Genomic DNA, 24,274 nt, shown 5'->3' with positions numbered 1-24,274 from the left:
GCACCGGGCCCCGCTTTGCCCAGCAGCTCGCTAGCGCGCTGGGGCTCATAACGCGGCGTCCTTCATCCCCCCCGGCACGCGGCGTCCCCTCCACCCGCTCAGGGCCGGGCGCGCGGGCGCGGACCCAGCTGGGCGCGTGCAGCGCGCGGACACTCAGGGAAAGGCGTCGGTCGGCCGCCGCGCGGGCTGGAACGCAGCGCCGTCGCCGCCGTCGCCGTCACTCCGGGCCGCTCAGGGTCGGCCCAGCGGCGGGGGAGGGCGTGGCCCTCGCTGAAGGAGACTCGAGGGCAGGAGGCCGCTCGTGCCAGGCGCAGCCGCCCCCTCATGCGCAAGATGCTGCTGGCCGCGCTGTCCCGCGTGCTGCAGGGCCCGGCCGCCGCCGCCGCGAGACCGGTGAGGGGCGGGGGCGTCGCTGCCCGGGGAGCGGCGCGGTCGAGCCACGTTTGGGCGGGAGCGGAGCGGAGCGGGGCGGGCCCGGCCGCGGGGCCCCCGGGGCGGGTCGGAAGCGGAGCGCGGCTGTGAGCGTGGCCGGAGCAAACGGGGCCCGTGCGCCGGGCAGGGCCCCGGGAGCGGGGCCGCGTCAGAGCGGGGCCGTGGAGCCGCCCCGAGGTGCCCCCTGGTGTCTTGCTACAACTCCCCGCACGACGGGCCCGCCCGGCCGCCCGCTGCTGAAACCGGGGGGGGGGGGGCTGATGTCACTCGCACTCCGGAGTCACTGCGCTTTTTAAAGACGTTTAAAATGAGAACGCGAAGAACGGCGTGATTCAGTCTCTGCCTTCTGTTAGTTGAAGGGGGGGGGGGATCCCTGGCCCAGAAAGGGGCCCTGCTGAGGGCAGGGTCTGGGTACAAGCTGCTACAGGGAGCTTCTCTTTTATCAAATCAGAGTGTTGAAGCCAGCAGAGGATGTTCTCCTCCTCCCTCTCCCCCCCACCGGGCTCTCTCTTGCAGGTCCAGGCACAATTACCCTTCATGCATGTACACAGATATACATAGTAAATTCGAGCACGGCTTCGGTTTATTTAGATTCACTACAAGTTGAACATATCTCCTTGAGGTCACCTGCCATTACCTGCCTGTTTCTGTTAGCCCTTGCTGCATCACTTTTTGTCTTGCTTCCTAATTCAGGTCAGATCATCAGTGGGTGTAAATGGGTACTCTGTTACACTAGCTGAGTATCTGGTCCTCTGTCTCAGGCCTGATCTACACTAGAAACTTGTTAGGTTAACTGTGGGGTGAAAATCCACATCCTGGAGCAGTGTAGTTAAACCAACCTAAATCCCCAGGCAGACAGTGCTAGGTTGAAGGATGACTTCTTCCACTGATCTAGCCATTGCCTCTCAGGGAGGTGGATTACCTACACTAGTGGGAGAATCTCTTCTGTTGGTGTGGGTAGTGTCTACACTGAAGCACTACAGCAGTGCAGTTGTGCCGCTGTAGCGTTTTAAGTGCAGATGCACTGTCAAACTCTTGCTTAATGCTCTTTTTCTGATTGCTTCATGAATTCTCCCTAGCATCACCACTTATTCTTCTTGAGCATTGCAAACTGTCGTCATTCTGTCAGTTTCTGTATGTTCTTCCCAATTATTTTGTTACACACATCCCATCATGCTGCTGGTACGTTTGGTATAGTCTCCCTCTTTTCATCGGCCAAATCTTGTTTGCTCCTTAGATCTTTCTTCAAAACTCACTTCCAGAGATCCTTTTTACCTTTTCAATATCAGTCCCCAAGCCTTTCCTTGTAACAGCTTGTCATGTCTTGTGTCTGTCTTGATTAACTTACTTTGTAAATAGTTCGGGGCACAATATGTCAATACAGGTTTGTAAAGTGCAGTATAAACTTGCAGTGATATGAATATTATCACATGAAATGCTATTAAAACCAGATAGTAGGAGCTGGTCCTGTGTTCTAGTGGCAGAGCAACAGTCTTTTTTGGTTTGGGCTCACTAGGAGCTGGAAGGGTGTGCTGTTTGACACTGTTTAGTAACTTCCTATAGTTGAATGAAAAATGTTTTGTTTTTTGACAGGCTTTGCAGAGTGCTTTGTCCTACCCTATTTAGGTCAGTCCAACCTTTCCTTCACCCAGCTTGTGAACTCTTGATAGTGAAGGGAAGTAAGGAACAAAAGTGGGAGTGATCTTGAGGCACTGAAAGGGTTAAGGAGGGCAGGGAGTAGCTTGAGCTTCTTAAGGGCTTGTCTACACTGGCAATTTACAACGCTGTAACTTTCTCGCTCAGGGGGGTGAAAAAACACCCCCCTGAGCGCAGCAAGTTTCAGTGCTATAAAGTGCCCGTGTAGACAGTGCACCAGTGCTGGGAGCTACGCCCCTCGTGGAGGTGTTTTTGTTTTTTTTTTTAAGAGCGCTGGGAAGAGCTCCCTCCCAGTGCTGTGCCGCAACCACGCAAGCCATGTTAAAGCACTGCCACAGCAGCGCTTTAGCGTTGCCAGTGTAGACTAGCCCTAAGACTTCAATTGTCTTTAGTGCATCTTTTGCCAGATGTACTTAATGGAACAAGAATGTATGAGTTTAAATAGAATATCAATTTAAAACATCAGCAGAGTAATATGCAGAGCAGTTCAATACTGAATGGGTTAATGAAAGGTAAATATTTTGGGACGGAAAAGGGGATTTAATCTTTTCCTGACTGCTAATCTCAGTGATCCTGGGTCTGGGGTCTGCCCACAGTAATCTAGTGTAAAATTCCCTCTTCACTCTCTTCAGTTGTTTTTAGTGATTAAAAAAAATAGCTAAACATAAGGATTAAAGTGAGAATAGGTGGTTGAGAGGGAAAGTTCAAAATGCTAACAAAAATGCTAATTTACAGATACTGTCAAAACGTCCTACCACAGAGAGGCTAAGAGAATTAATGGGTCTGACTTTCATCTTTTCTACACTAGTTTTATATCTTTGTAACTTTGACTTTAGCAGAGTTACTTCTGGTTAACCAGTGAAGGCAAACCAGAATCAGGCCTGCTGTATGGAGAGAGGACATGGGATGAGAGGGGGATTGTCATGTGTAGGAGTTACTTTGACAAAGATGAGGATTTAATGGGTTAAAAATAGAAAGTAAAAGTGGTTACTAATACCTAGTTCTAATATAGTATTTTTTATCCAAAGATCTCAAAGCACTTTACAAAAGAGATAAATATAGTTATCCTCATTTTACAGAAGAGGGAAACTGAGACATAGAGGTGAAGTGACTTGCCTAAGGTCATCCAGTAGGCACAGTGGATGAGTGGGCAACATTCTGAGGAGAATAGTAATAGAGACATTTTGTAAATGAAAATTGGCAAGTTTGAGGGCTGGGTAGGAATATAACAGGGACAAATGAGCTTAGTGAGCTATTACTCCCTCCTCCTTATTCCACACCACATTGTCTTATTACCTGACTTATTACATATCTGGAAAGCACAAAACACACTTTGGAGCACTACACTAAAATGGTAGATTTTTCTGAATCAGGTTTGTGCTCCTGCTTGGTCTGCAGCCTGGACCAATGAGTTTTGTTTCTGCTTTTTAAACATGCCAGGCTGACTCACCAATCACCAGCTTCCAAGATTATGGATGAGGGCATGAGTAGAAGCAGAGAGAATTCTTTCAATTGTCAATTGCCTTTCCTTTTCCACTCACTCAATGTCTCTGCAGCCCAATTCTTATGGGTTTCTCCCCCCCCCCCATTCTCCTTTCATTGTGTATTGTATACCCCACTAATCTTATGTTTGGGGGGTTTTGCCTGTTGCTCCACTTTATGTTCAGTGTGCTTACAGCAAAATAAAATGTATTAAATGTAAGCTCTATGAAGCAGTTTAAAAATTGATTTCTAGTAAATTTCATTTTGAGAAAACTCAAAAAACAAACCCCAAAACCCTTTATAAATTATAGCTGTATAGACTGACAGTACAATGGCAGAGTGCTACCTCAGGAAGGGAGGAAAGCTCTCTTGCAGAAATCAGGAACTCTGCAGAAGGGGAGGGAGCCTCTGTTGAGAGGAAAAATGTCTTTAGGAGAATCTGTAAAGTAAATCTGTAAACAAACCTTTTTTTCCCTTCAGATTATGCACTCAGTATTAAAGCAGGCGAGAACCAGGCTTTTAACTCTTATGGTGTCCTTCTATACTGCTGGCATTAGTTCTTGACAATACATGTTGTCACTGCTTTTGTGAAGATCATTTTAATCAAGAACTGAAATATTAAATACATTTCAGGACACTTAATATTATGAGACTACATTTATTGGCATTTACTTTCAGAATTATAGTCCCTATAGAAGGAAACTTCAGGATTCTTCCCTGAACAACAGGGACTCTAATAAGTTAAAGGGCTATTTGTCATTTTTGTAACTGGAAGTAGCAGACTGCCCTTTCTGGAGGTCAGGAGGTAATCTTTCTCTGAATCTGTCCCCTCTGATGCATCTTATTTGCCACCTGTGATCTTTAAGTCATAAAATCCAGGTGCTGATAGCTAGCTCCTGAATCTACATCAGGGATAGACAACCTTTGGCACATGGCTCACCAGGGAAAGCCCCTTGTGGGCTGGTCCGGTTTCTTTACCTGCCGTGTCCGCAGGTTCGGCCCATTGCAGCTCCCACTGGCTGCGGTTCAGTGGCCAGCACATCCCTCTGCCCGCGCCGCTTCCCGCAGCTCCCATTGGCCTGGAGCAGCGAACTGTGGCCAGTGGGAGCCGCAGTTGGCCGAACCTGCGGACACGGCAGGTAAACAAATGGGCCCGGCCCACCAGGGGGCTTACCCTGGCGAGTCGCATGCTGATGGTTGCCGATCCCTGATCTATATTGAGGCACCCAATTAGAAATGGCCTGGGCTTTCTGGAGTGTTGCACATTTGAGTGCCCAAGCTAGTTCTATTGAGATATCTTAATATAGATTTAGAAACCCAATTTTAGGCTTCCAGGTTTGAAAATTTGGGGTTTGATTCTTTTCCCTGAATTTTGTTACTTACACTGGTGCAAAGTCAGAATTAACATACTTCCAATCAAGAGTAGCACTTACATGCACTTCATAAGGTAATGTTTTACATCGACTTTGCACTCCATGTGCACAGGTGTTAAATGACTTCATGAAGTCCAGAGTGGGGAAGATTCAAACCATGAGGCCTTAAAGTACATCCATAAGCAAGAGAAATGATAGTACTGTCTTTTATTTTGCTAGTCTGTTGATTATTTTTTCCCTGAATTGCTTTATTACAGCTGTTGACTCTTCTCTCTTTTGTTTCCTCCAATTGCTGCTACTTTAGGGAGCTGTTAGTGAGGTAAGGCACATCATCACTTCTGTAAAGGTTTGCTTTTAGCCAGTTAAAATTATATACATACATAATCTGCTTTACAAACTTGCTAGCCTTTTTATATAAACCTAAACTCCTTGCTCATTGTTAACTTCACATATAAAATGGTTAGAGAGCACAGTTAGTATTGCTACATTTTACTAATTTAGTCTAATTTTCAGAATTTTTCTTGAATATCATTAATCTTAGTTGTTTTTTCTTTTAATCTGTTGCATTAAAGAAGTGTCAAAAGGATATTGGGGTTTTTAGGTTGCTTCAAAATGTTTATAGTCTGAGGAAAGTTCTTCAGAGTTTAAAAGTGGAGAGTTATTTGTTTTTAGTTTTTAAATTTGTACTCAATTTTTGGGAAAGTAAAACAGAACAATATTTCTTGTTAAGTATGAAAATAGTTCTGTTTTTCTGTAAGTTGATGCCAAGCAACAAACTAACAATAAGTATCCCAAATCCCTGGTTACTGATATTAATTATCATGGAGAGATGTTTACCAACCCTCAGGCAAACTTGAATTGTTACTAAAGAAAAATAATTGTATATGTCATCTGCAGCATTCAAAACATTGGGGAGGGAGGGAAACCCAAATGTAAATCAAAACAGGATGAAAGTGCAGCCTCTTCCCACAAGATTTTAAAGAATAAGTAATGAAGAGTGTAAAGAAGTCCTTTTAAATGTAGTGATGGTACCAGTGAATTCAGTCATGTAATGTGGATTGTGCATGGTATGCCAAATTTTGGTGAATGTGGATGAAAAGTGATGGGCTGCGGGATAGAGGAGGAAGAAATGGGATCATATTTAGCTTGCTGATATTCTGTAGAATGGTAGTAACTTTGTAGTATGTTGAAATATAATGTGCTTGAGAGAGGCAATATATATAACAATGTAGTATTTGTGTATAGACATACATTTATGTATATATAATATAAAATTTTGTGTGTGTATACATTTTTCACAGTCCTGAGCAATGTAGCTAGGTCAGCCTAAGTCAGGGGTCGGCAACCTTTCAGAAGTGCTGAGCCGAATCTTCATTTATTCACTCTGATTTAAGGTTTCGCGTGCCAGTAATACATTTTAATGTTTTTAGAAGATCTTTCTATAAGTCTACATACAACAATAGTTTAGTTATATATTATAAAGTAAATACGTTTTTTAAAATGTTTAAGAAACTTCATTTAAAATTAAATTAAAATGCAGAGCACCCTGGACTGGTGGTCAGGACCCGAGCAGTGCGAGTGCCACTGAAAATCAGCTCGCGCGCCACCGTCGGCACGCGTGCCATAGGTTGTCTACCCCTGGCCTAAGTTTTAAGTCGACCAGGCTTAGGCTGCAGTTCACTCTGGTTTCTGGTAATTAATTGCTACTTTATTTTTAAATATGAAAAATTTTGCACCCTGAGCACCACAGTTAGGTCGGCCTAACCCGGGGTGTAGATGTGGTGAGGTGAATGGAAGGATTCTTCCATCAGCGTAGCTACCACCTCTCAGAGAAGTGGATTAACTACATTGATTGAAAACGCTGTATGTTGATTTAGGAAGTGTCTACCCCATGGTGCTGCTACAGTGTATTTCTGTAGTGTAGACATACCCCATGGACTCTTATTCCAAAAATGTACATGCAGTATTATGTACTGGCATGTCTGTTTTCCCACTCCTGGATTAGAATGTCTTAACCTGCTCATATTAGGAAAAACATTAGGATTATAATCAGTTAAACAATAGAATAAATTGCCAAGGTAGCTTGTAGGATCACAATCATAACAGACTAGAGTGACCTCCATCTTTTAAGGATTTTTTTTTAAAGTAAAATTGAAAAAAATCCTGTCAATGTGTTATGGGAGGTGAACTACATGATGTGCTATATGACCCTTTCATGTGACCATATATGTCAGCAGCTTGGCTGAATGAGTTATTGGAATTGCTCTTTTATATAGCTAGATAGCAGCTTGAGCTTTTGGAACCAGAGGTAAAATGTTGTATTCACTATGCTGTATAGACGGTGATTGGATGGATGGATAATCCTGATTTCTGTAGAGTGTGTGTGGGGGGGGGGGGGAGGGGGGTTCAGCTTCATTACATTGCAACATAACCATCATTTATGAGAGTTACAAAGGAGTGTTGAGTGTGGAATAGCCCCCTAATCCATGCACACTTTATTTTAAAATGTACTGCCTGTTCTGGTACATTTCCTTCTTGAAGCTTTCTGTGTCTTAGGTCCCTTGCCCTTATGTTTTCACACTGTTTCCAAGATATGACTATGCTTTTCCGGCTCAATCTGTGCTATTCTTTGTTCCTCAACTATCTGCTCCTGTCATTACCTTTCTAAAGTGGGTCTGGGTTGTCTCTAGAAGTGAATAATTTTAAATCCTGCCAAGTCATGGGTACTGGTCTAGGGTAGCTGTTAACTTGAAATGGTTAGAGCAGCCTAAATTTCAGAAAACTAGTATTTTTCTTGCTATTCTAATACAGGTGAAATTCACCCCTATGCAGAGGGCCAGGACAAAGCCTATGTCCCACTCAAGCTGTGTTCTCGCAGGGTAAATTTCATACAGAAAGACAGCTGCCCTTTGATTTTGATGCTGTTGATTCTTGCAGGATCTTAAGAACTGTTCAGAATCCTTATGCTTCCATTATTACTTAGTTATTGATCACGATTGTGAGCTTAAGATGGCACCCAATCGTCTGTTTAAAAAACCTCTAAAAATCAAGTTAGAAACGGAGGTCTAATATCTGGGGGAGGGTACAAGTTAAAATCCAAACTACTCTTTAGTACTATGGGAAGATAAACATAATTGGTGAGTTAAACGCATTCCTTTAGTATCTGGAAGTACTGTATGTGCTACATATAATGGTGACTGAGTATTTAAATGAATGAGGAAATGTTCGTTTTTCCTTGGGATTGTTGTTGACTTCTAAATTTAAATAACATGTATTGCTTTTTTTTAGGTTTCCCGTGTGGTGGTGGCATCTCGTAACTATGCAGACTTTGCAAGTGAGGCTACATTTGATATTAAGGTAAGGAAGTTGAATATTTCATTTTTGAGAATTAGCATTAAATAGAAGTATTGTTATAGATATTACTACTGTGGATTTCTCGCTAAGAAAAGACATAATTTCTGAATGTTCAGAACCAAACATTTCTATATCTATCGGCACCTGGTAGGAGTTCACAACTGATATTCCCTCCGTGCATGAAAAAAAGTCAAGTTACGAGGCAAGAGTAAAAATTGTTGCTGTTTGGGATATTTGAAATGCTAATGTAAGATTCTGAGGTAACTAAAAAACAAAAAAATAGCATAAATTATTGAGATGAAAAACCTGAAATATCGTGAATTTAGGACTGGAAGGGACCTCCTGAGTCCTGGAGCCCAATCCCCTGATGTTCAGGCAACCCTTACATATAATCCTGTTCATAAACACATCAAGCTCTATCTTAAAATTAGGGAGACTGTTTACCCCCACTAATCCTATTGGAATGCAGTTCCAACCTTACTACTCTGATGGCTAGAAACCTTCTAATTTCCAGTCTATATTCATGACTAGTTTATACCCGTTTATTGTTGTGCCAGCTTTGTCCTTTAGCTTAAATTGCCCTTGAGACATGCACTAAGCATCTGCACGGACCTGTGAGGATGAAGGTCTCCTGTCTTTATACCCACCATGCCAGCGGGCATTGGATTGACCGGGCCCTTAGTAGTACACAATACCATTGTTCATCTCTTGGCCCTATCAGTGTCGACAGAATCTAAAGTTTGAAGTCAGTGAGTTCTCTTAAGGGGCTCGGTCATTCTCTCCTATTTGGTTTCCCTGACAGTCTTCTATCAGAGGAATGGTATTTGCTGCTCCCCATGTGTGACAGTCAGGGTCCAGATACCCCAAGGAGAGAACGGATGGTTTTAGTCATTAGTCTCATAGTCATTATGAGATGTATACAGTTTATACAGTGAATATATATAGAAAATTGTGGTAGATACTGTGGTGCAACTTCAGCATCACCTCACACCAGGGTGGTGAAGCAATCAGGCAGAGAGGAACTACCTCCCCAGCTACTATGCAGCCATTGTCAGGTCCAAGAAATAACACTGAGGAACCATCAAAGCAAAGGGAAATGGCTTGAAACTGAAAAGAAAATCAGTCTTTGGAAACTAAAAGGAGGGAGTTTTCCCCACTTTGAATATCTATTGTGAGTAGCGATTGAAGTGGGGGGGGAAGGCAAACCATTTTAAAATGGAAGTGGTTTGAATTGAAGAGCATCCGGAACTTGGGAGACAGCATCCTGCCTTGAGACTATCAGTGAATACTGGCATAAGCGCCAACTCGGTGGGTGCTCTAGGGCTGGAGCACCCACGGAAAAAAAAGCGGCTGCTTAGCACCCACCGGCAGCCAGCGCTGTCTCTTCCCCCTCCCCCCTCCGCCCGCTGATCAAATCCTCTCCCTCCCTCCCAGTGCCTTCTGCCTGCCACAGTCAGCTGTTCCAGCAGAGCCAGGGCGGAAAGAGGAGGCTGGGGGTGGGGCCTTGGGGAAAGGGGTGGAGTGAGGGTCGGGCAAAGCCGGGGCAAGGAGGAAGCCGGCGCCAGTGAATACTGGATCCCCCTTATAATTAGGGGGTAAGCTGGGAAACTTTTAAGGCAATATGTAACTCCTATTAGAAAAGGGATTTTATCCAATAGGAAAGTGCAAAGCCTGTGGTTATCTTTATTTTCATACCAAGCAGGTCTCTGTTGTGCAAACAGAGTGTGGAGCGTGTGTTCCAAAATAAACTGGTATCTGGGGGACTGGCTTCATGTCTTCAGGGCTGACGGCTCAGATGTGAAAAATCCAAGTATCTGGTAGTTAAGAACTTGGGATGGACATATTTAGGGAGACTAGGGACTGGAAGGGCTGGCATCACCCTGCAAAGAGTAATTGGGATGGTGAGAGCTAGGCTGAAACCTTATGCTTGTGGGCTGGCTGCTGGTGTCGGAGATCTGAACCATGGCTGCACAGCACCAAGGCATCCAAAGGGCAGGCAGTAGCCTGGTCTGGGTGGATCCCAAAACGTCACACCATAGCAGAAGCCATGGGTTCCATATCCCAACATGCACCCTTTCCCTCAGGTCTCTGTGGATTCTGGGGAACATGCAAGAGGGAGTGGGGCATCCTCTGTAATTGTTTGACTTGCTGCAGCCCCTGGAGAATGTGTTCCCTATGCCACTAGCTACCCCAGGAAGAAGAGGTGGTTCTGGAGCACAGAGAGGGAAAACAGTTTGTTTCTTCAGACTCCATCTGCGATAATTTATGCTCACTTCCTGTTCTGGTTTTGGGAAGTACCCACTTCCCACTCATCCAGACTGGTGGGAGAAGAACCACACAGAATCTTCCTGCATGGTATAAGGGTGGGGGAGTGCAGTATGTTGCAAAAGTGGTGTCCCTTTTAGCAGGCAAAGGGAGATCCTGTACAAAAGGCTCTCTATGTGCTGGTGTATAGAATAAGACCTGGTCCTATTGTGATGGGGTCCCCGGGGTGCAACCTGGACTGTGGGACCGCTGAGCCCTCAAACCCACCGCCTGGCTCGCCTCCTACACTGTGTTGCTGATGTCAAGCTACAAGCCTCTGACAGGCATTGCACTTACACAGCCATCCACAGGCAGGGACACACCCAACTCAGTTGAATGATCTCCCAGCCACTCATGAACCATCAGTAGAGAGGCTCCAGCCAATCCTTCCCAGCCTTGCACCCCAGAACTGTACCATCTTGCACTGGTCAGAAGCCTGCACACTGTAAGTTCATTACTTAGTTCACCACTTCTTCACAGGAAAGTGAACATGCACCAGCCTTTGTGACCTGAGCAGATTTCCCAAGCACTTTAGACAAACTCACTGGTAAGGGTAAAACATTAACAGAAAGATAGATTTTAAGTGATTATAAGTGGTAGGCATAAAGGAGATAGTTACCTTAAGAAATAAAAATAGAAACATGCATTCTAAATCCTAAACTTACAAAATGATATCTCTCAAGGCATACTTTTTACAAAACATCATAATATCACAGTGGTGAATATGGCGGTTCCAGGGTGCTACTTTGAGGTACAGAGTGTCACACCTGTGTTGCTAGCCATTATGGTCTTTAGATTAGATTGTCTTTGGAATGTGATTTGTGAAGCAGTGCTGTCTTCCTGAGTCTGCTGATAGAATAGTTGGGTCAGCTTCTTCCTGGTGTAAGCCCACTGGTGTCAGTGGATTGGCATTGGAGATGAAACTGCTATAATAGCTGTGGGGTGCAAAATGCTGCCATCCTCTGAAAAGGAATAGCCCTACTAAAGGACTGGGTATCTAAGTTCCCTCTAAGCTGCGTGGCCACGCAGCTGGCTATAAAGGGCCCTGCAGGCACAAGCCACGGGAGCCTGGAGAGGTAGGGGCTGGACAGGGAAGGGAGCAAGTTGGGTTGTGCAGGGCTGCCGGCGAGGAGAAGCACTTCTCCCCCAGCCCCGGAGCTGCTGCAGGCGGGGAGATGGTTAGGGGGAGTCCTCTTCTCCCGCTGCTGCCCTGGGGCAGCCTGCACCCAAAACCCTCATTCACAGCCCCCCCCCCCCCCCCAGAGCCCACACCTCAACTGTCTGCCCCAGCCCTGAGCCCCCTCCCAAACCCCTCATCACCGGCCCCACCCCAGAGCTTCAACTCAACTCATCTAGATATTTGCCTAATTTTACAACAGGCTACATAAAAAGCACTAGTGAAGTTAGTACAAACTAAATTTCATACAGACAATGACTTGTTTATACTGCTCTATATACTGTACACTGAAATGCAAGTACAATATTTATATTCCAGTTGATTTATTTTATAATTACATGGTAGTAATGAGAAAGTAAGTAATTTTTCAGTAATAGTGTTCTGTGACACTTTTGTATTTTTATGTCTGAGTTTGTAAGCAAATAGATTTTACGTTAAGTGAAACTTGGGGATACGCAAGACAAATCGGATTCCTGAAATGGGTAAAGTAGTCTGGAAAAGTTTGAGAACCACTGGTTTAGTCATAAATATTCAGGTTTTACTGTTCAATAACTATCTGGAACTTGAACCTCATAAATTAAAATATTGAAATACCTCCTTGACTGTTTCTTTAGAAATGCGATCTCCATCGTCTGGAAGAGGGCCCTCCTGGCACAGCAGTGCTGACTCGGGAAGAGGGACTCCGTTACTACAAGACTATGCAGACAATTCGGCGCATGGAACTGAAGTCAGACCAACTGTATAAACAGAAGATTATTCGTGGCTTCTGCCACTTGTATGATGGTCAGGTGAGTGACAGGTCCAGAGAGTTCATAAAAAAGGGTGGAGTCTTTGTGTGTTGCATTATTTAATGTAGGGGTTTGAATGAAGAGGGAGCTAAGTTTAGAAGCATATATCAATGGTAAATATCTTAGTCTTAAAGCATAGCTCGGATCACAGACACCCGTTCTCTTTCAATATATGTATAAACCAAAACTTGGTCTATTTTTTCCTTATTTAAAAAGACAAACAGAAAACCCACTTTAGATCATATGTGCCCCAGCTAATGAGGTAGGAAGAAGATCTGCCTGTACTTCCCCGGGGCAACAGCAGCAAAGGAGAAAGCAGGAAGCTGCTGAAGATGGGCACAGGGAACCAGCATCTGCAATGTTCTGTTTACAGCTAATCTGGAGGTGTAAGCAGGGCTGGGGTTGCCTGCTTCCTCCATATCAAGCTTCCCAGATGTCCTTTGGGAAGGCTGGGGCAAAAGACCTTTGGCCTCTAAAATAGTATCTGTCAGCAGGGAAAGAACTTTAGGGATGTCTGTGGCCTAGTTTTTGCTGCCTGTCCTTTTCCCCCCCTTTTTGGGTGTGTGGTGCAAAATCCCCTCTTCTGTGAGAGGGCTGGTGATACTTGTCTCCCCAGCTCGCTGGTCATGGGGAATGGAAAGGTCAGTCATGGTGAGCATCGGAAGAGCGGTGCTTAAGTGGTTGAACACACAGGCAGTGACGGTGGTCCGTAAGCTTTCCTAGTTTCTCACCTTCCTTGACCTAATCATCAATTTCCTCCTATGCTGGTTTTGATTATTTTGGAGCTGCAGACTGTTGTAGTCCAGTGACTCTCAAAGGACCTAGCTCCAGCCCCATATGTCAAGCATATGTCTCCTTTTGAGGTGCAGGGCAGTCAACTGTACCCGCTGCCCTCCATTGCTACAGATCTTCTAAGTATGGATGGGGACCTTGGCCCTCAGCCTCAAGAGCTGGCTAGAGGAGTCTCATGTTTTGTCCTCTGTTGTCAGACTTATTTTTCCTTTACAACAGGAAGCGTGCTGTGTTGGACTCGAAGCTGCCATAAAACCAACAGATCACTTGATAACAGCATACCGGGCGCATGGCTATGCCTACACACGCGGAACTTCTGTCCGAGAGATCCTTGCTGAGCTTACAGGTTCATGTTGAATAAAATGGGGATTCAGGCACTGCTGTACTTAGCTTGCATCAGAATTTCCAGAGAACATCTAAACCAGTGCTACTCAGACTGAGGCTCGCGAGCCGCAAGTGGCTCTTTAATGTGTCTCCTACAGCTCTTTGCAGCACATGATATTAAAACACTGTGTGATTTAATTATTAACCAGTCAAGATGCTTTTACTATGTTATTAACCAATTGTAGTTGATAAAATAATAATACTTAGTCATTTTGCTGTGAGAATAATATATATAAAAAACTAAATATTTCCTGTCATACTGTTTAAATATATATAGTACTATAGTAAATGAAACCGTGAATTTACACTGCTGTGGCTCTTTTGGGTAATGTTGATCGTTAATGTGGTTCCTGAACCACTGACGTCTGAGTATCGCTGATCTAAACTGACTATGACATACTAAATAAATCAGGACATGGGATGTCACACAGTAATATGGCAAAGTAAATCATCAGTATTCTGTGACCTCTCCTGATGCCTCACAATAAAGTCACAAGGTAACTTTAATACTCAGATACTTCTCATGACTTGGAGTAATACAAAATGCTATTCCTTTCAGTTTACACCACTTCTGAAAGCTTTGCTTGATATCATAGACTCTGTCTACATGAGCATTATCTAGAAGCATGTCTTGCTACAGTAGCTTTATTATTATTTGTGCTATAGGTCCCATCTAAACTATGCTTTTGGTGGATCTTATTTATTCATGATAGGGCTTGACACCCTCCAGTTTTGTAGTTTGGATGGTTCTGACCTTGAGCTGTACTACTGTCTGGGTCTTTACTGGAGTTGTAGCACAGCATGGCTTCACCTGTAATGCACAACTGAATTGTGTCAGGGATGACCTGGTTACATGAGGGTACTCTTGTTATGGTAATTGCTACAGTGAAGCTGAGATGATAGATTAGACTGGTCAGGAAAACCCAGGTTAGAACCTTTCTCCCAGGAACCATATTTACCCAAGGTTGTGACTAACAGTGTTTCTCTGCTGTAGCTTACAGCATGTATCAGAGGTATTTGGGTGGGGTGGGTGGGGTTGTCTGAACACAAGTAGGATCTACTTCCTTGTTAGAAAATACTAAGATGTTATAGAATGATGGGACTCTTCCAGTAGATGTTTGTTTTCATTTCTCTCACTAATCTCATTTCGTGTTTACTTTGATGCTAGTTGTAATTGTTGCACTGTTTTCTTCTGTTCTCCATCTGTTTGTAGCTACCTGTTGTGTCCTGTCAGATACTTAAAATGTAACCTCTTTTCATTATATGCCTACACCTTTCAGGTCGAAAAGGAGGATGTGCTAAGGGAAAAGGAGGATCAATGCACTTGTATGCCCAGAACTTCTATGGTGGCAATGGCATTGTTGGTGCTCAGGTACTATGATACAGTATGCAAATGTCTAGCATTTGAAAATCAAATTAAATCTCACTTAGATTCTGTGCCAGCATCACCTTTCTTGCTATGGGCCTGCCTACAGCAATCATTGATATACGTGACCATAGTCTAATTGGTTTCCACTTAATTCTTTACAAATCAAAACATATAGTTGAATCTAACAGAGATTAAACTATTGATATTATTTAATGTTATGTGAAAACTAGAGTTTAGATTGTAACAGGAATCAAGTCTTATGGAAATGAGTTAACAGCCTTTGTAGCTATACTTTTCATTATTAATTGCATACATTTACAAATGTTAATTTTTATAGTTCACAGCTGTGTGTCTCCAACTATTCCAAATGTTGCTCCAAATGTTTGACTTGTTAAATCTGTTTTAAAATTCACTGTAGGTTCCTCTTGGAGCTGGGATTGCCTTGGCCTGTAAGTACTTTGGCAAAGATGAGATCTGTCTGACTTTATATGGAGATGGTGCTGCCAATCAAGTAAGCTTTCTTGATTTAAATGTGTATAGTAAGAGTTGTCCTATGTATGCCCTATTGACATTCGTTTCAATCACTTTGTGACTTGTATGTAGAAGTCAGTAAGTTTGGCAGTTGTGATGAAGGGTTTTATAATGTGGCTAAGAGCCAGACTTATGTCATATAGATAACTTTTGGTCACTATCAGGCTGCTGCTCTGTCTGATCACTCTACATACTTTAGGCATTCACACTGATCGAATTATAAAAATATTTTAGAGCTTGGAAAATTTAAGTTTGGAAAGCTTATAAATTAGGGGATTAGGCTCGCTTTCCAAAGGTAGATCTGAAAGACAAGAGAAGGGGTGGTGGTGGTGGTGGAAGTCTTCACCCTAGTGGTTCTTCACATACCAGAAGTGCAAAGGATCCTGGAATTCCTACCAGGGTCTCGAATATGCTTGGGAGCACATCTTTCACTTAAAGTTATTGCTAGTCGGTGCCTTCTTATAATTTTGAAGCACCATATTCCCCACCACTCCCCGCATTTGGTGCTCTCTTCCCCTCCAGGAAGTTGTGAGGGAGTGGGGCCAGGTCTTCACTATTCTAGCCCTGTCTCAGCCTGCAAGTGCTGTGGGGAGATGTCTTTTCATACTCTGGACCTGCCCTGTGAACAGCTTTCAGTGCCTGCCTCTGCTGTTGCTCATGGCTTTCCTAAGTAGGAGACGCATGACATTGATGTGATTCTTGAGTTTCTCTGCTGTCCAGAGTTCTCAAGTGCAGCACAAACTGACTAGTGGTGTTAATTTCATTCTGACTTTGCTCTGTTGGTGCTTGGAAAAATCCATGAGCAGTAGCAGACACAATAAACCTGTCTTCCTGAAGACCTGGGGTGGGGAATAGCACCTCATCAGCTTATATTTGATTCTCATATGAAAGGTTATTTACTACTGACAGCATTCTGCGCCAAAATATTAAAAATTCTGTGTAAAGTGTTTAAAATTCTGCAAATATTATTTGTCAAATGTGGAGGCTCCATCATGGCATTGGGGAGCACAGGCCACTGGCTGCACAGAGGTGGGAGATCACTGGGCAGCTCCCCCCAATGACACAGACTCAGTGGCGAGGCTGCACCCAACCCTGACACAGCGCAAGGACCGGGCCTGCCCCAGAAACACTCCAGGGCCCTGCCTCTCCATGCCATATGCACCAGGTGTGGGCAGGCAGGCTCAACAAGGCAGGATCCAAGTGTGGAGGGGCTTAGTGTGAGGGGATCCAGGTGTGGGTTGAGAGGGTTCTGTGTGGGGCAGTCTGGGTTCAGGTGGCTTAGTGGGAGATCTGGGTGTGGGGGGGATCTGGATGCACAGGGGCTTGTTGGGTTCTAGGTGCAACAATAATGGGACTCTGCAGGGGGGTCCAGGTGAAGGTGGTGGGGGCTCAGTAGGGTGGGGATCTGGGTGTGGGTGGCTAGTTGAGGTGGTCCGGGTGCAGGGGGGAAGTGAGGCTAGGATGACCAGACAGCAAGTGTGAAAAATCGGGACAGGAGGTGGGGGGTAATAGGTGCCTATATAAGAAAAATCCCCCAAAATTGGGACTCTCTCTCTAAAATTGGGACATCTGGTCACCCTAAGTGAGGCCCAGCAGGAGGGTCTGAGTATGAGGATGCACGGGGTGGGCAGTTGGGGGAGCAGTTCCCTGTACAGTGATCCCTCCCTCTGCAGCTGAGGAGCGATGGGTGCAGGAAGTGGGCTGAGGGAGGAGTTTGCAGAGCTTCCTACAGCTGGGAGAGAAATCTGGGATTGGGTCTGATACAGCCCCAGATGCCATTCAGGGGAAGTCCCGTGTCCCTTGTCACAGGGTAGGAGCCACCAGCCAGGTCTTCCCTTGCCCCACAGTGATTTACCTCTCTGCTGGCTGCCCTGGGCACCCAAAACATACTGCTCTTGTGGCTTCCCTTTGCTTCCCCAGCTGAAAGTCATTTTTCTGTGGGGAAGCAAAGAAATCTACAGGGCAACATACATTCTGTGCATGCGCAGTGGTGCAGAATTCCCCCAGGAGAAGGTTCTTTTACCAATAAGGGCTAGAAACTTAACTATAGCAACTTCTACAAAAATCTGTGCTTTAAATCTCCTCTCCCCACAGCTATGGAAGCCATCCCAGTTTCCACTAGCAAATAGAATTCTCAAGTGATGACCTTTTCCGTGACCTCTACTTGCATAGAGTAGTTGATACAACAGTGTTGTTGGAACTTTCTTTATTTAACTGAAGTAGAACTGTAGCATGTTACATATGTAGACCAACATTGCTTTTATTAATGTAATTTTCAAATTTTCTGTTGAAAATATTTTAGTGTTGTGAACTCTTTGGTGCACCAGTTTATCCTGAATGTTGCTATCTAGGGGTTAAGGATAATACTTTTTAATGGGAGAGTATTTTATTACATACAGGTTAAGATGAAAAATAGATCTTCAACTCTATGATTTTCTTCTTTCAAGACTGAACTGACTCAGAATTTGAGTTCACTATCAGAGTCAAATACTAGCCAGACCTTTGGTGGAAGTGAAAGACCCCCTGTAGGCCTTGATACTTAAAATTTAAAGAATCCAAAGAGGGACCCAACTTACATGTTACTGTTTTTCTTCCAGGGTCAGATATTTGAAACATATAATATGGCAGCCTTGTGGAAGCTGCCATGCATTTTCATCTGTGAGAACAACAGGTATGGAATGGGTACTTCAGTAGAGAGAGCTGCAGCCAGCACTGACTACTACAAAAGAGGAGACTACATTCCAGGGATAAGAGTGAGAACAGTTTCCATCTTTTCCGTATTTATAATGGAGCAGATGATTAGAGATCTTGAATTCATACTGAATCTATGGGAATACTTAAATTAATGTTCACCCTCTGAAGTCTGTTCTGCTCTGCTCTAATTAAAAAGCTTTTCTGTTAACAGGTGGATGGTATGGATATTCTCTGTGTGAGAGAGGCAACAAAGTTTGCAGCTGAACACTGTAGATCTGGAAAAGTAAGTTACTCAATATCAGTCCTTTACCAGGGATAAGGTAATTATTTTGTGCTATATTGTTCTCACATACAAAATCTCATACCAACCCAATACTCTGCAGTTAAATTATTTTTGAAATTCTCTTTATCTCTTTTTCTCAATTAAGGAAAGTTTCAGTATCAAACATTTATTTATATAATATTTATTTCACCAAATTTTTCTCTATCAGTTTTACGGAAATGGATTGTCTAAATACCTTTTACCAAAATGTATTGACTTAAGTAAAAAGATCATATTAAAACTGAAAAGCATGTATTTTCATCCATTTTATGTCTTCTGCTGAGAGGATTTCTGAGTATGCTTTAAACGTTTTATTTACCAATTAAAGGGTGGGGGAAAGAGTAACAATCCTGCTGTATTTGCAACAAATATAAAATAACTAAAGTAAATCTTTGTGAGGTCATGTAGGAAGAGTAAAACTGTAAAAAGAAGGCATATACAGTAATTTGCATTAACTCAGACATGATATAAAATGACAATGCAGATCTTCTGTATTGGAGTGGTTGTTCCACTTCATCTACAACTTTAGAACCACTTATGAAGTGGATGAATTTATTTTTGAATACTATTTTTGACACTAAAAGTGTTCTGGCATAGAGACTTAATCAGTACTGGTAGAGCAAGGTCAACTCTATTACAGTCTTGAAAGGGAAGGACAATTTTATGCAACTGAAACTTGCTGAATAATGATGGACTGACATCTGAAGCTGTGGAGCTATGCTGTTTAAATACATGAGAACAAGCTGCCAAGTGAAGTTATTGAATTGCCTTCACAAAACATATATCCAAGGTTCTTCTTGATACCCATCTAGGAATAGTTTCAGGATAATGACATATTTCTTGTCCATGTTGCAAGAGATCATGTGTAATGCAAAGAGTGAGCTTGGAAAGGTGGTTTAGGCGAGCATTGGTGTTGTCTCATTCAAACACAAAATGAGAGCTGAGGCGAGTGAGTAATGCCTGGATCTGTAGTATATGCTATTGTTGCTCTTTAGGCTTATGAAAACAACCATAAACTATTTATTTTTTCAGGGTCCTATATTGATGGAGTTACAGACCTATCGTTATCATGGACACAGTATGAGTGACCCCGGAATAAGGTACAGTAAAAAGGATTGTGTGAACTTACTCTATTGGGTAATCTACACACAAAGCCTAGTGAGTGGTAGATAAGATGGTAGTAATGTTTCCCTCTTTCTCTCTCTGTACCTGCACACTCAGTATCAAAAAATTCATGCCACGGACAAAAATTTAGAAATGTAGATACCTTGCTGAAATCCACCTTTAGGCATGTAAAAAAAATTAAGATTGAAATCTTGCTTATGAGAATCAATTTGACCACTCATATCCCCTTGCCTAATAACACATCACCAATGCTATACTGTATCTCTTAATAGGTTTATATTGCACACATCACAGTAATGTCTGACTTAATATCTCTCTCAGTTGCTTTGACTCATAATACTTCAAAATGGCATAAGTCCCAATGTTAGAGAGCTTTTTCAAAGATTTTACATTCAGTAAGATCGTGTTTATTCTGCACCAACAAATTCCTTTTCCCACTATTTATGTAAGCTTTAACTGAAAAACAGCTTGCTTTTAAACCTCTCTGGTGCATGCTTTCAATGAAGGTGTTGATTGTCCTTTGGTAGAGAAGTTAAAGTAACGGTATTTTAATTTGGAATGAAAAATTCCATTTTAGTATTTTGTGTAGTTGTCACCCTTAGCGCACGAGCTCTATGCCAAGTGTTTTTAAACACATTGGGGACTGATCACTGTGCTAGAGTTTCCATGTGGATTCTGTATTTCAGGAAGGATATTTTCTAGCTGCTGGAAAACGAGGTCAGGTGATGAGAATTTCTAGGAGGAGGTGGTCCTGTTACACCATTCATTCTATTTGTGTGTGATTATATTTGATTTTAGTCCCTGAAGGCTGGCTGTCAATTTCTTCAGCGATCAAACAATTTTTTGATTCACAGCTGAGTATAAGAGCAGGATTCTGTTCCTCCTTGTGCTTCATCTTTAAGATTTTTTTTTTTCTGAGTTCTAACAAGTTACACCTGTGTGATCTAAGGGCATGTCTACACTTACTGGTAGATTGGCACTGCTGCAATTGATGCAGCGTCGATTTAGTGGGTCTGGTGAAGACATGCTAAATCGATGGGAGAGCACTCTCCCATCAATTTGTACACTCCACCTCCCTGAGAAGCGTAAGGGAAGTGGATGGGAGACGCTCTCTCATTGACACAGCGCAGTGTAGCCACTGTGGTAGTGGATCTAACTATGTCAACTTCGTAACTGAAGTTGCATAAGTTAAGTTGATCTACCGCGGTAGTGTAGACCAGCCCTCAGAGAGCATAACTTGAAAATAATGGAGTTGCATGTGTATCAGTGGAGGATTAGTTTTCCTGCAGATTGTTTTTGCTGGTTGTTATGTGAGAAAAGGAAAGACTCTGAACCCAGTTTAGGGGGCCAGTGAAGACAGTTGGAAATTTTTTTCCAAACAAACTGAGCAGTAAGTCTGAATTTTCAGAAAGTTCTGTTTAACTTGAAAAGGGAAGTAATGGAAGCCTATAAGTAGAAGCCTTAAACCTAGAGGAGAGATGATACTGTAGGGAGCAGTCCTCTAGTGGCTAGGACACGAGATGGCTTTAATTTCTAACTTTAGGCACTGCCTAATGTAGGCACTTGTCTTACAAATACAAGTATATTCTCTCCAAGCTTAAATTCCCCATCATCTGATAGAGATTAATTCATTAACACATCCCTTGTGAGATAGAGAAATATCCATTTTAGAGAGTAAGTCACTTGCCCAGTCACACAAAGTCTAGCAGAATGGGAGTTGGATCCAGATCTCCCAACGCAATCATTGTATTAGCCTTCACACCAATAACTACTTTTTTCACCTTATTTCAGTGGCAAATTAACTGTCTTCATTAAAATTCTTGCTGTGTGTCAATGGGTAATCACAACTCATATGTCTGGGTGGTAATGTGTGGAACTTGTATAATGCATGTCTTTCCTTGACTCCCATAGCTATCGTACCAGGGAAGAAATTCAAGAAGTCAGAAGCAAAAGTGACCCTATTACTCTGCTGAAGGACAGAATTCTTAACAACAGTCTTTCTAGTGTCGAGGAATTGAAGGTATTAAGTGATATTTTTCAGACTACTCTTGGTGATAATCTGTGAAGGCATAAATGAGCAGCCTGTGAAAGAGCCCTGTGATGGTGCTGCCAATAGTTCCCCCCCAGCCTGCATAAAAGTGCTATTGGTGAGAAATGATAAGGGACTAATGAAAATATTCATTGTTTTCCTATTTAAACAAAAGGAGTCTAATAACTTTAACTAACAGAGACAAAACTGAATGCAAGTGAGGTTACACGTTTCTGAACAACAGAATTTAGGGCAGTATTTCTCCTTGCAAACTTTTGAGTGACAGCTTTTGGAGGGGAGGAGTTTTTGTCACCTGGGAATTGTATTTTAAAAGACCTACTACTTGGTGCATTTAAAAACAATTTTTTTTAATTAGGCTATTTTGAAAGCCCCAAGGATAAATCACTGCTACTAGGGATTAACTCCAAAGCTGTCATCCCCATTCCCTTTCAGTTTGGTGGTGGCAGGTCCAAGAAAATCCTCTATAACATCTCTACCCAAGTGTCTCAAAGATTATGCTACAGCTGTGTTAAACTCTTTCTGCACTTCTTTTCAGTTTCTGCTGTTTATCGAGATAAGATTTTTCTTCTTTGAATTGGCTAAACAAATTTGGCAAGAGGCACAGCCCAGTTAAAAAGATGAAATCTTTAACATCTTAATATGTAACCAGACCTGAAAAAGAAGAAATGTAGAATATGCATATTATTAATTACAGCTGTAGCTCTTTTCCTTTAAGTTGTGTGTAGGTTTGAGTCTACAAAATAGAAGCACTTAAAATTCTGTTCTTTATTGGAAACTGAACTATTTGTTTTAGAAACTGACATGCAAAATTGTAACAATGGAATGCCACACTATTTGATCATAGTGCTTCCATGTAAAAGTAAATGGGATCAGCCAGATATACACACTTTCATTTTCTGCCTGGTTCATAGAAAGGTGGTTTTATTTTACCTTCTGAAGGCAATTTATGTATAAGAGCTCTTTCCTTATTCTGGTCCAATCCCAGCCTTTGGAATGTGAGCATATGCCAACTCTGAGGTGTTCCATTGGTGCATTATAAATTTCATGATGAGGGAGTTATTTTGTTTTAAATTTGCATCCTTTAAATAGGCCTGGAAGGATTAAATGTTGATAACTATCTATTTAACCACACACAAAGGCATGGAAAAAAAATATTTCCATTGACGTTTACAGAAAGGAAAAGTAAGAAAAATTCTGCTTAAGAATTAACTTATTTAGGGATATTTACTTTATATATTTTGATATGATATAGACATTGAGATTCAAAAAGTTAAAACTTTGTCATTAAATAATTGTCTGAACCCCCCCCCCAATAATTTTCAACAACTCTGAAAATTTAAATTGGGGGGGAGCTTAATCATTGATCTTGTACAGTGCACTTAAAAATATAAATTCTGTCAAGCTCATCTTGTGACTCTACTAATAGTCATACTAAACAAGTCACTGGAACATAATTAGTGGTAATTCTAGAGAAAAGTTAGACTTCTGGTAGGTAAATTACTTTTTAATCACATGCAGGACACTGAGAATTAATAAACTAACTGGGGTTAATGACTGCAGTACAGTCCTTTGGTGCTGTGGGGAGGAGTTAGTTGCCAGAGTTCACTAACCCCTCAGGAAATGGCTTATTATTCTCTGCGAGTGTTTTGTATGCTTAACTAACAGGTAAAGTTTGCAAAAGATCTTGCCACATGTGTCTGGCAGTCAGCAGCTGTAATGGAAGGGGATAGCGTGATCATGATCCCTATGGAATGACAAGTGACCTTTGGGCTTGAAGTTTAATTTTAGCCTATTAGGCACTTGAAGCTCCCATGTTTGCACTATGACCAAATCTTGCAGTTCTTAGTCAGGCGAATGTACTTCCTATTGAATGTCACTAGACGTTTGCCTGACTGTGGATCTTCTTATGTAACCCCTATCTCACTCTGCATTAGTTGCTGAAAGGAGGAAATCCAGCAATGGGCAGTAACTGGTCCATCTGCCACCCCCTTTTATACGAACAGACCAACATTGGTTTTAAGACTGTCACAGCCTCACTTGTCTTCTGTGCTTTAGGAGATTGATGTGGAAGTAAGGAAGGAAATTGAGGAGGCGGCTCAGTTTGCTACCACTGATCCAGAACCACCATTAGAAGAATTATGCAACCATATCTACAAAAATGAGCCACCCTTTGAAGTACGTGGCCCCAGTCAGTGGATCAAATACAAGTCTGTTGGCTAAACTGAATGCAATTTACTCCAGCAGCCTGTTACATTATGGCCTTCTTGGGGGGGGATTAAATTTTGTATTCATTGTAAGAACAAACTGTTCATATTTAAGGTAGGTTTGTTTGGAAGAGTAAAAATTGCTTTCAGCCAAGGACAGCTAAACATTATGTAGAAAAATGCACAAACCCATGGATAAGGAGCTGAATTAAGCTAAAGCAATGGTTATTTAAATTG

General features: G+C 42.6%; 1 protein-coding gene across 2 annotated transcripts; it reads left to right on the top strand.

Moving 5' to 3' along the window:
• Nucleotides 1-239: 239 nt before the first annotated feature.
• On the top strand, nt 240-24,274 carry PDHA1 (pyruvate dehydrogenase E1 subunit alpha 1). 2 transcript variants are annotated; one of them, XM_045015335.1, is made up of 12 exons: nt 247-393; nt 5,248-5,262; nt 8,232-8,300; nt 12,393-12,566; nt 13,578-13,704; nt 15,023-15,114; nt 15,530-15,622; nt 18,240-18,395; nt 18,548-18,619; nt 19,691-19,758; nt 21,695-21,803; nt 23,889-24,274. In XM_045015335.1, exons 1-12 carry the CDS (start codon nt 325-327, stop codon nt 24,051-24,053), a joined length of 1,209 nt encoding a protein of 402 aa, XP_044871270.1. In that variant the 5' UTR covers nt 247-324; the 3' UTR covers nt 24,054-24,274. The 2 variants fall into 2 exon arrangements, with proteins under 2 accessions (XP_044871349.1, XP_044871270.1); XM_045015414.1 differs by lacking the exon at nt 5,248-5,262 and having other exon boundaries at nt 240-393.

Source organism: Mauremys mutica, chromosome 1 (assembly GCF_020497125.1).
Source record: "Mauremys mutica isolate MM-2020 ecotype Southern chromosome 1, ASM2049712v1, whole genome shotgun sequence".
NCBI lineage: Eukaryota > Metazoa > Chordata > Testudines > Geoemydidae > Mauremys > Mauremys mutica.
Note: the sequence above shows the minus strand (reverse complement) of the source record. Positions and strands in the feature narration are given on the sequence as shown.